We start from the raw sequence: 12,365 nt of genomic DNA on the forward strand, positions 1-12,365 counted from the left end.
TAGAGACCACTCATTTTAAACAGGGTGGTGACCATAATCCCAGTTTTCCTGGGACAGTCCCCATATATGCCTACTGTCTTAGTGTAAATTAATAGTCCTTTCATTCTTAAAAATGTTCTGGTTTGGGGGCAGCCGGATGGCTCAGTTGGTTAGAGTGCGAGCTCTGAACAACAAGGTTGCTGGTTCAATTCTCACATGGGATGGTGGGCTGAGCCCCCTGCAACTAGATTGAAGGACAGCAACTTGGAGCTGATGGGCCCTGGAGAAACACACTGCTCCCCAATTAAAAAAAAAATACAAAAAAAACAAAATCACTTAAAAAATGTATTCTGATTTGGGGGATAAATTGAGTCACAATCCCCATCATTCCTTATTGCATCACACCCAGCACTCCTCTGTCAATTACAAGACCCTTCCCAGGAAGGCGCAAGGGAAGGTGACAAATAGGTCCTGCCACAGAAGTTTGCCAAAAGAATGAATGATTATGTTGAGAGAATATACTATCTGGTGAGGAAAATTTAGGACAAGGTTTCTCTGACAGAATATGATGTAATTTACCAATTCCTGTCCCTTACATTAATTCATTTAACTGTACAACTGGTATCCAGTTTCACAACTTACCCAGTTAGTTATTGTGCGTTTATCTGCGTAGGGATTTGGGGTCTTCCCCTGTAACCTGCATTCCAAAACAGGAACCTAGTTAGTCTCTTCCGCTCACCACTGTATTCCCAGTGACCTGTTGGGTGCGGTGTGCAGAACAGACCCGTAGGAACTATGTATTGGCTGAATAGGCAGGCTCCCAGGAACTACGATTGAATGAACTAACGAGGAAATTCACACGCAGGGAGTAGAGGTCTGTGGCGAGTCAAGGGCAGAGAGAGGAAGGCAGGAATTAATCCAGCGGCCTGACTCCTGGCCCTGAGCCCAGGATCTTCTCCAGGGCAGTTGGATGTAACCTCCCGAAACAGACAAGAAATGGGAGAGTGCGCACGCAGGACTTGACTTTGACCGGAAGGATCTCGCCGAAATGCCCGATCAAGGGGCCAGAAAAACTGGTGCAGGAAACCACCTCTCTCATTCGCACCTGCTCCGCCAGGGATCAAGACTACATTTCCCGGCAGTCCCCACGGCGCGCAGGCCCCTGCCACGCGGCTTGCGCCTCCGCGGACGGCCCGCTGGGGGCGCTACGGCGACCCCTCCGCCACCCCGTAGAAATCTCCGCGGCCCTGGGGCCGCTTGCTTCCTGTTTGTCGGACGAGAAGACATGGCGGCGGCGCCGGCGTCTGCTGGGTCTGGGGCCGACCGAGGGCGACGGGCAGCGGCAACGGTGGCGGCTTGGGGCGGATGGGGCGGCCGACCGCGGCCCGCTAACATTCTGCTGCAGCTGCGGCAGGGCCAGCTGACTGGCCGGGGCCTGGTCCGGGCCGTGCAGGTACGAAGCCGGCCCGGAGGGGCGGGGCGGGGCGGACCAGGCGGGAGCTGGCGGGGGGCCGGGGAAGAGGCCTTTCCGGGCCGCCGCAGTGTGGGTCCGACCCCCCTTGGCCGGCCCCTGGGCGTCCCCGTTGGCTGCACGGACGCTGTCAGCCGCGGTGGGGCGGTGGGCAGCGGTCGTTTAGAGGCCCCCGGTTAGGGGCGGAGCGGGGCTGGGCTGCTTTGGGCATTGATGGCGTGTAGGAGCCCTGGGCCCAGCTCCTGGATCCTGCTTTCCCTGCGCCACGTCTACAATCTGGGGGACTCGGGACGAATTTGCTTTAGTCTGTGCGGGCCTGGAGTTTCTCCCCTGTGAAGTGGGCGGTGGGGCATCACTACAGCCCCACACGGTTCTTAAGCTTATCATATGTCATTCTCTCGGAGAGGCCTTGACATTCCCTCCCACCCCCGTAGCTCCCCATTGTTATTCAGTCACAGCCCGGAATTCGTTTCGTTCACGTTACTTTCTTAGTGTGTAATTACCTATTTCTTTGTTGTCTACCCGTTTTTCTCGCCAGTGTCTCACATTAGGCTGTGCTCCAACGGGTGCAGGGACTATCTGTTTTGCCAATGTAGAGCGTCATGGTTAAGAGCGAGGACTCAGGAGTCAGGCCTGGATTCAAAGCCCTGCTCTCTTCTTGCTTGGGCAAGTTACCTTTCTGTGCCTCAGTTTCCTCATTTGTAAAATGGAGATAATAATTAGTAAACTACTTCTTAAGGTGTTGTGAGGATCAAAAGAGACAATTATGTAAAGCATTAAGTGCATTTCTGGTGCACAGTAAGGGCAGAAGGGTAATCAGTTAATATAAATGCTATATTTGGTATCTGGCTTATAATAGGCGCCCAGTATATGATAGTAGTTGTTGTTTTTTTTTTTTTTGTTTTTTTTTTTTTAAATGAATGAATGAACGAAGGCCATTGCTTTAGGGCAGCAGTGTCCAAACTTTTTTCAACGTTTTTCACCAAGGGCCATACACGGTAAAATACACAAACAGCCAGGCCACTCACTCAAGGTGAAGTACGTATTGCCTCATCTGGTTTATTTAAGTAAACTAAATATATTTTTGGAATTTGCTGCAGGCCAATAAAAAATAGATTGGGGGCCGCGCAGTTGGCCTGGAGGCCGCAGTTTGGACACCCCTGCTTTAGGGTAAAGTAGGGAGAATAAGAGGTTTCCCTTCCCTCCGTGTTCCCAGAATTTTCCTTGTAAACACACCTGTAAGACAAGCTTAATTTAAAGACAACTTTTACATAAAGAAACTTGAAGGATGCATAAGAAAGTAATAAAGTGTTTGGTGGGAGTGGGGTGGAAATTGGATAGATGGAGGAGAAAATGGGAGTGAGACTTTTCACAGTATAGCTTTATGTGTATTAATATTGAACCATTTCAATGTTACTTACATGATTAAAAGGACAGAATAAAATAAAGACCAGGTGGTCTCTGTGTGTGGAGGGCTATAGACGAAGAAACAGTTCTAGGTAAGTAGTATTTTCCTGGACATCAGATAACCATAGGTGAGGTACATTTTCCCCCTGCCATCCTTCTCTATTTGCCTTAAGAAGATCCTGGAAATACTTGCTCTATCCTTCTTTAAATCCCAGTACTTTATTACTTGTATTGGGGATAGACAGAAAAGGAACTAATTCACCTTCATTGAGCAAATACTTTGTGTCAAGCTTTACACAAGGTATACTGTCTTTCTTTAATCCTCAGTCTTTTGAATTAGGTGTCAAAACTCCTCCCTTAACACCAAGGAGAAAACTAAGGCTCACAAAGGTTAGATAATTTGCTCCTAAACACCATCTTGATAATCCTCTATGTTCTGAGGGCAGTAAGGAGCCACAGAAGTTCTGTAGATAATGAATGAGGCAATGTAGGACACTTCATTTGTTCTCAGTGCTGGATCACTTGGAGTTGGAGGAAGACTGGAGAAGCTCACCAGATAGAAGGTGCTGGATTCTTGGTCTAGGCTGGTTATTGTAGTGATGGAGAGTTGTATACAGGTGTAGGAGCTATTTCAGAGGTTGAGATGGAGGCCCCTTCCCAGAACTATAGTGAGGATAAAGTGGGGACCTTAATCTTTATATGTGTCCTTTCTTGGTAAGTTTCCTTGATCTCTTCCTTGGCACACCTCCCTCTCTTCCTCCTGTTACCTTCTCCCTTCCATCTCCCCCCTCCACGTTACAGAATAAATTAGTTCCTTATAGGTGTGAAATTATTTCCATAGCATATCCATTATGGCATGTGGTATACTGGGAAAGACCAGATATAAAAACATGTTTTTTAATTGCAGTTAAAAAAAGTAACGTAAAATTTACCATCTTAACCATTTAGAAAATACAATTTATTAAGTTTAAAGAAATAAAGCTAATAAATAACTTTAAATAAATAGAAACTAACTACAAGGTATAGAGTTAAAAACTGAGTTGTAATGTTTTACTAACCATTTGTAAGTGTACAATTCAGTAGTGTTAAGTATATTCACATTGTTGTGAAACAGATCTCCAGAATTTTTTCATCGTGCAAATCTGAAACACCATATCCATTAAACAGCTCCCCTTTTCCTTCCCTACCTCACCAGACTCTGGAAACCACCATTGGACTTTCTGTGGCTATGAATTTGATTATTTAGATACCTCATATAAGTGGAATCATTCACTTAGAATAATGTCCTCAAGGTTCATCCATGTTGTAGCAAGTAACAGGATTTCCTTGGAAAAGACCAGATTTTCAAGTGAATTAGACCTAGCTTAAACCCTAGTTCTGTTACTGAGTGACGTACCTTGTGTTATGTAAGCTCTGTGAGCCTCAGTTTCCTTATTTCTGAAATGGCAACAGTAACATCTACCTCATAATGTTAGGAAGATTAAGTGAAATAATATGTCTAAAAAGCGTGGCAAGTGTGTGGAGCATAGATATTAATCATAGTAAATAGTCGCTATCAGCTTACAGTTATTAGACTGGGCTTCTTGAGGTACTTTGTCTTATTTTTCGTTGTGTCTGCGGAGGCTGAAACAGTGCCAGGCACTTGATAGGTACTCAGGTCTCAGGAAATTGAATTGAAATACTATACGAGGGCATGGTCCTCTTCCTTAGTCCCGTTCTGTCTGTACCCCCAAACAGTCCCTTGACTTTAAAGAATTCTGGGATCAGATTTCCTAGGTTCAAATCCCAGCTCTGATACATACTTGTTGCATGTCTCTGGGCAATTTACTTACGTAATTTCTTTATGTCTCAGTTCATTTGTAAAATAGAAATAACCATGGGACTAACCTAAGGTTGTGGTCAGGAAGAAGTGAGTTAATACATATAAAGCGCCTAAAATAGTGTCTGAAATACAGTAAACTTGCTGTAAAGGTTAGTGGGTATTGTCTTTAAATACTCTATATTCTGATGGATCCTAAATCTGTATTTCCATCCTGATTTCTCTCTTTTACTCCAGATGGGTATATCCAAATACTTTCTCAGCCTGTCCAGTTAGATATCTAATGGGCATTTCAGACTTACTATGTCAAAAATAAAATTCCTGATTCCTCTTAGACCAAACCTGATCTTCCCCAAGTCTTCCCAATTTCCCTAAATGGAACTTAAGAGAAGCCTGGGAAAAGACTCCTGGCCACATGATTTAGAATGGGCCTGTCCTACTTAGATTTTAGTGTGACTTATTTCCATCTCCCTTTCAATTTGCCCTTTGTCGAGGTAATAAAATATACTGGTATGATGCTTGAGCGTTTACAGAGCCTGTTCACACATCAGCACATTTGATCCTTAAATCAGATCTTATAAATCCCTTGCTTAATGCCATCCCATTGCAGTTAGAATCAAATCCAGATTCCTTACTGTGGATGTACAAGACCCTGCGTGATCAGTAGGAATTGAGGGAAAGGGGTAGACTAGGCAAACCATGGGCTCTAGAGCAGAGTGACACAGGTCATAACCCACCAGCCCTAGAGATCTTCAGTTTGGCATTCTGGTGACAAGCTGGGTTATGGCATCCTCGTTCTGTTTCCCAAATGCCAGTCCTTGCTTCCTTTATGATTATTGTATCCAAATTATACCTGAGTGTTAACTTCTTATTTTTTCTTTAGATAGACTCTTCCTTTTTAAAAAACATTTCAATAGGCACTACTTGTTTTAACCTCATTCTAAGCATTAGTATTTGTGAAGCCTAGGGGTTTAAGTCAAATAACAGCCTTCCCTTGGCTTGTCAAGGGAAACTTGATACTGGAAAAACCCTGGACAGGATAAATTAAAAATACTATTAATTTTAACAGGAAGTTTTTATATTCACAAACCATAAAATTCACTCCTAATTATATTGAAACAAAGCAAATTCTATTAAAGGGGACACGAGTATTCATTGGTTACCATTTGTTATCAGAGTAACCTAACAGTATTTAATCTTCATTAATTATCTTTGTAAGACGGCATTTACTTGCACTTAGTATGATATTTTGAGGCATTAGATATCTTACACTTAGGACTAAACAAACAAGATATACATTGATGTTAATGGAATGCAGGCTTTAATTATTTAAAAAAGAAAAGCAGTAAAGACAAAATAAATCAACGAAAACTAGAAATGTCCGGAAATGTCACGTTCACTAAACAGGTTGATAGCTCAGGCAGCATGTATAAGAGATTATCACTGGTATAAACTGTCAAACCACAAGTACTCCAAGAGAAAAAATCCCATACAACACCTGCCAATAATTCAGACTTAGAAGATGACTGGATGGTGGCTCTTTCATCACAGTACTCAGCTGTTCACAAGGAAAGCAAAATCCAAATGATTGTTTTAAAATGAGAGTAAATGCCTTATAAGACAATGTAGAGATAGTAGTAAAAGAAATTCCTGTGAAGTCGAATATTTGGAATATTGTTGGGAGGTCCTCTGTGTATCATGAGTCTTGTAACAAAAAAAGCAGTGTGCCCTGCCCCACTTTTCACGCCAAAGTTCCAACCACTGTTCAGATTGTGGGTGTTCCTTTTGCAGGGGGAGTCCAGAAAGCCGGAGAGCCAGTTTTTTTTTTTTTTTCCCAGTTACAATTGACATTCAATATTATATTAGTTTCAGGTGTGCAGCATAGAGGTTAGACGTTTATATAACTTATGAAGTGATCCCCAATAAGTCTAGTACCCCCTTGACACCATACATAATTATTAGAATATTATTGCTGTACTTTATATCCCCATGACTATTTTGTAGCTACCAATTTGTACTACTCAATTCCTTCACCTTTTTCACCCAGTCCCACAAACCCTTTCCCAGCCTCCCACCTGGCAACCATCAGTTTTCTGTGTCTGTTGAGTTTGTTTCTGTTGTCTGTTAATTTATTCTGTTTTTCAGATTCCACATATAAGTGAAATCGTATGGTATTTGTCTTCCTCTGACTTATTTCAGTTAGCATGATACCCTGTAGGTCCATCCATGTTACAAATGGTAAGATTTCATACTTTTTTATGGCTGAGTAATATTCTATTATGTATATATGTCCCACATATTTATCTGATCGTCTCTTGATGGACACTTAGGTTGCTTCATATCTTGGCTATTGTAAATAAATGCTGCAGTAAACATAGGGATGCAGATCTCTTTTGAATTAGTGTTTTAGATTTCTTCGGATAAATACCTAGAAATAAGATTGCTGGGTCACAAGGTGGTTCTATTTTTTAATTTTTTGAGGAACCTCCATACTGTTTTTTACAATCCCACCAGCAGTGCACGAGGGCTCCCTTTTCTCTACATCCTTGCCAATATTTGTTGATTTATTGTTGATAGCCATTCTGACAGGTGTGAGGTGATATCCCATTGTGGTTTTAATTTGCATTTCCCTGATGATTAATGATGAACATCTTTTCATGTCTGTTGGCCATTTGTATGTTCTCTTTGGAGAAATGTCTGTTCAGGTTTTCTGCCCATTTTTTAATCTGATTGTCTTTTTGGTGTTAAGTGGCATGAGTTCCTTATATGTTTTGGATATTAACTAACCCCTTACCGGACGTATCATTGGTGAATATCTTCTTCTATTCAGTAGGTTGTCTTTTCATTTTGTTGATGGTGTCCTTTGCTGTGCAAAAACTCTTTAGTTTGATGTAGTCTCATTTGTTTATTTTTTCTTTTGTTTCCCTTGCGTGAGGAGACATATCCAAAAAAATATTACTAAGAGCAATGTCAGAGTTTATGTCTATGTTTTATTCTAGGATTTTATGGTTTCAGGTGTTACATTTAAGTCTTTAATCCATTTTGAGTTTATTCTTCTATATGGTGTATGAAAGTGGTCTAGTTTCATTTTTTTTTTTTGCATGTATCTCCAGTTTTCCCAACACCATTTATTGAAGAGACTGTTTTACCCCACTGTATGTTCTTGCCTCCTTTGTCATAGATTAATTGACCCTGTAGGCATGGGTTTATTTCTGGGCTCTCTGTTCCATTGATGTATATGTGTGTTTTTATGCTGGTACCATGCTGTTTTGATTACTAGGGCCTTATAGTGTAGTTTGATATCAGGTAGCTGACACCTCCAACTTTGTTCTTTCTCAAAATTGCTTTGGCTATTCAGGGTCTTCGTGGCCCCATATAAACTTTAGGATTATTCTAGTTCTGAAAAATGCCATTGATATTTTGATAGGGATTGTGTTGAATCTGTAGATTACTTTGAGAGTATGGACATCTTAACGATGTTAATTCTCAGGAGAGCCAGCATTTCTAAATAACATGCTGATAAGGCTGTTTACTGACTTCTATTTTAGATGTAATCTGTTTTCTTCCCCTTGTAGAAGACTAGGATTCATTTCGTAGCCCCCTGCACCACATGTTTTGTCTCTCGTTCTGCGGCTGTAGTTACATCACACTTGGCTTTGGTGTTAAGTACTGACATGATGATGATGATGATGATGATGATGCCATGGTTGTTTATAGCAGAGCCACATAGACAGTGTACAGCAGTTAGATTTGTGTTGTAGAAGTTTTTCTTTAGGGTTAAAAGTCACCCTTTCACTCGATTTTTAAAATTGAGATATAAATATAGTGGAATTCACTCTTTTTAGTGTATAGTTCTATGAGTTTTGCCAAATGGATAAGTTGTGTGACCAATACTACAGTTAGGATATAGAAATTCCCTGGTAGTAGTCAGTCTCTTTCCCACCCCCATCCTCTGGCAGCCGCTCATCTGGTTTCTGTCTTATTCTAATGCCCTTTTACAGACTGTCCTAGACATGGAATCCGACCATATGTCTGTAACCTTTTGAGTCTGGCTTCTTTTATTAGAATAGTCTTTAAATTTTGCTTCGCTTTTTGTGTCCTTACAATTTATTCCCAAATTCTAAAACTCACCCTTTTTTTTTTTAAAGAAATCTTTAGACCCCTCCGTCCTGCTGCTCCAGTTTGGACTAATTACTCGGTTGGACAGCTATATAGCTGAACTCTTGGGATTTCCCTTCACCACATTCAGAGCATTTTATTTTCTCATGTTTTAGATGGAAGTGATTTTCCCTTACATTTTTAATGGTGTTACTCCACTGTCTTTACGTGTTCAGTATAACTTTGAGAAGCTCTGTTCCGATTCCCAATCCTTTGTATATGACCTATTTTCCTACCCCCTGAAACTACAATTAATTTATTCTACTGTTGATGAGTATTTGGGATTTTTCCAGTTTGGGGATATTATGAATAATGCTTACAAGAACATTTTTGTACATGTCTCTTGATGTGTATATGCACAATTTTGGTTACATATATATGCTCTTACTTAGAAGTAGAATCACTGGGTTATAGGATAGGTTCAGCGTCAATTGTTATAACAGAACAATTTCCCAAGTGGTTGTACTGATTTACACTGCCACCAGCCATGTATGTGAATTCCTGTTTTTTTATGTTCTTGCTATAACCCATGGTCTTTTAAACTTGAGCCATTTTAAGTGTGTGCAGTGACCTCACTAGGGTCTTAATTTGTGTTTTCAAAAGTTTATTGGACATTTGGACATCCTCTTTTATGGATTGCTGGTTCATATCTTTTCCAGTTTTTCTGTTGTTGATTTGAAGGTTGTTTTTCATTTCCTTTATAGTTCTACAAATAATTTCTCACATTTGGTGTCTTGCCTTTTAATCCTCAAAAAAGATTTTTGTGATGAACAGAAGTGCTTAGTCCTTTTTTGTTTTGGGTTGTTTTTTTTTTAACATTTTTTTATTAGTTTCAGGTGCACAAAACAATGTAATAGTTAAACATTTATCATTTATATCCCTCACACAGTGATAACCCCCTCCCCCATCTACTACCCCTCTGACATCACACACAGCCATTACATTTCCACTGTCTCTATTCCTAACGCTGTACTCCACTTCTTTTTTTTTTTTCTTTTAATGATTTTTTTTTTATTGGGGAAGGGGAACAAGCCTTTTTTATTGGGGAACAATGTGTATCTGTAGGACTTTATTCCAAGTCAACTTGCTGTCTTTTCAATCTTAGTTGTGGAGGGCGCAGCTCAGCTCCAGGTCCAGTTGCCCTTGCTAGTTGCAGGGGGCACTGCCCACCATCCCTTGGTGTCGAACCAGCAACCTTTGTGGTTGAAAAGACGTGCTCCAACCAGCTGAGCCATCTGGGAGCTCAGCGCCAGCTCAGCTCAAGGTGCTGTGTTCAATCTTAGTTGCAGGGGGCAGAGCCCACCATCCCTTGCAGGACTGGAGGAGTTGAATTGGCAGCCTTGTGGTTGAGAGCCCACTGGCCCATGTGGGAATCGAACCGGCAGCCTTAGGAGTTAGGAGCACGGAGATCTAACTGCCTGAGCCACAGGGCTGGCCCTGTACTCCACTTCTTGTAAATATATATATATATATATATATATACACGTATATGTAAAATTAGGAAGTGCTTAGTTTTAATACAACTAATTTCATCACTATTTTCCTTATTAGTGCTTTTTTATTTTTTGTATTGTTTAACAATTTTTGCTTATTCGGAGGTCATAAAGATATTCTATTTATCTTTTAGAGGCTTTATTGTTTTGCCTTTTACATTCAAATATACGCCCTACTTGGAATTGATTTTGGGGTGTGGTGTGAGCTTTTCCATATCTGGTTGACCTAATGTTTATTGAAAAGTCTCTTTTACCCTCGTGCTCTGTAGTGCCACCTTTGTTTCATACCTGTTTCTGGTCTACAGGTCTATTTATCCTTGTACTGATATCATATTGTCTTAGTTTCCGTAACTTTATGTGTGTTGATTTTGGCTATAGTATATTGAATAGGAGTAGCTTCCCCTACATAGTTACCTTCAAGATTTCTTGACTCTTGGCCTTTTACCGTTTGCATACACATTTTAGAATGAACCTGTACATTTTTACAACAAAATTTTGATTGAGATTGCATTCGGATTGCATTCGATCTATTGAATACAATACATTCATTCTCTCTCCTCCCACCCCTTTTTCTCTTCCCTTTCCCCTCTTTTTCTTTGTTTTTCCTTAATTTCTCTTGATAATGTTTTATAGTTTTCTATGCAGTGGTCATATATAATTTTTGTTACATTTATTCCTTGGCATTTGACATTTTTTGATGGTATTGTAAATAGTGCTTTTAAAATTGCGTTTTTTAACTGTAGGTGTAATAGAAAAACAAGGTTGGTTTTTATATTGCTCTTGTATTTATGTTACTCTCATATTTATTTTTTTTTTTAAAGATTTTATTGGGGAAGGGGAACAGGACTTTATTGGGAAACAGTGTGTACTTCCAGGACTTTTTTCGAAGTCAAGTTGTTGTCCTTTCAGTCTTAGTTGTGGAGGGCGCAGCTCAGCTCCAGGTCCAGGTCCAGGTTCAGCTCCAGCCATTGTTAGTTGCAGGGGGTGCAGCCCACCATCCCTTGCGGGACTCGAGGAGTTGAACCGGCAACCTTTGTGGTTGAGAGCCCATTGGCCCAAGTGGGAATCGAACCGGCAGCCTTCGGAGTTAGGAGCATGGAGCTCCAACCGCCTGAGCCACTGGACCGGCCCTATTGCTCTTATATTTTAATACGCTACCTTTAGATTCTTTGGATTATATATGTGTACAATCTTCTGTGAATATTATATCTGCAAATGAAACTTACTTTATCCTTTCCAATCTTATATCTTTGATTTCTTTTTCTTGCCTGCCTAACTGTGCTGCCTATCCAATGAATTGAAGTGGCATATTCCTAATCTAAGAAGGAAAGCCTTAAACATTTCACCATGATGTTTGCCAGAGGTTTTCTGTAGCTACTGTTGTTAGTTCACTTCTTTTCTGAGTTTGAGTTTACTATGAATGGATGTTGAACTTTCTTAATATGTTTTTGCTGTATCAATTGAGGTGTTCATATAATTATTCGCCTTTGTTATTAATGTGATGAATTACATTGAGTAAAATTTTCAAATATTAAACCAAACCTCAATTTCTGATACAGGTTTTCATCCTTTCTATAGGTTGCTAAATTTGATCCACTGATTTATTTTATTACAATTTTTTCTTCTGTGTTCATGAGTGAGAATAGCCTGTGATTTGTCTTTCAGTGGGTTTTGGTATGAGGTTTAAGCCATTAGTCATAGCTTTATTTACACCTCACAAGTTTTGATATGTAGTATTTTTCACTATCATTCATTTCAGAACATTTTCAAATTTTGTCTTGGGTTTCGTCGTTGACCCATGCATTTTTTTTAGAAGTGTATTTTTAAATTTCCAAACATGGGGGTTTTATAGTTATCTTTCTGTTTACAGATTTTAGGTTAATTGCACTGCAATCAGAGAACATAGTTTGTATTTTGATTCTTTTTAATTGTGTTGACATTTGCTGTATGGTTTAGCAACTGGTCATTTGTAAATGTTCTCTGTACTCTCAAAAAGAATTTGTGGAGAGCAGTTATTAGATGTAAGGTTGTAGATGTG

At 40.2% G+C, this 12,365-nt stretch overlaps 1 protein-coding gene across 3 annotated transcripts in view; it reads left to right on the top strand.

The window, feature by feature from the left end:
- The first annotated feature begins 1,183 nt into the window (after nucleotides 1-1,183).
- Nucleotides 1,184-12,365, top strand: part of TRPC4AP (transient receptor potential cation channel subfamily C member 4 associated protein) — a 62,613-nt gene continuing 51,431 nt past the window's right edge. For 2 of the 3 annotated variants that reach the window (XR_013992269.1, XM_081033598.1), the window contains exon 1: nucleotides 1,210-1,432. Coding sequence is in view for 2 of the 3 variants with exons in the window: in XM_081033598.1 (XP_080889724.1) it covers nucleotides 1,265-1,432 (168 nt within the window). In the remaining variant the exon portion in view is untranslated. Of the gene's footprint in view, nucleotides 1,433-12,365 lie in introns of all 3 variants that reach the window. The other variant, XM_081033599.1, reaches the window with a different exon arrangement.

This window comes from Rhinolophus hipposideros, assembly GCF_964194185.1.
Source record: "Rhinolophus hipposideros genome assembly, chromosome: 22".
In the NCBI taxonomy this organism is placed as follows: domain Eukaryota; kingdom Metazoa; phylum Chordata; class Mammalia; order Chiroptera; family Rhinolophidae; genus Rhinolophus; species Rhinolophus hipposideros.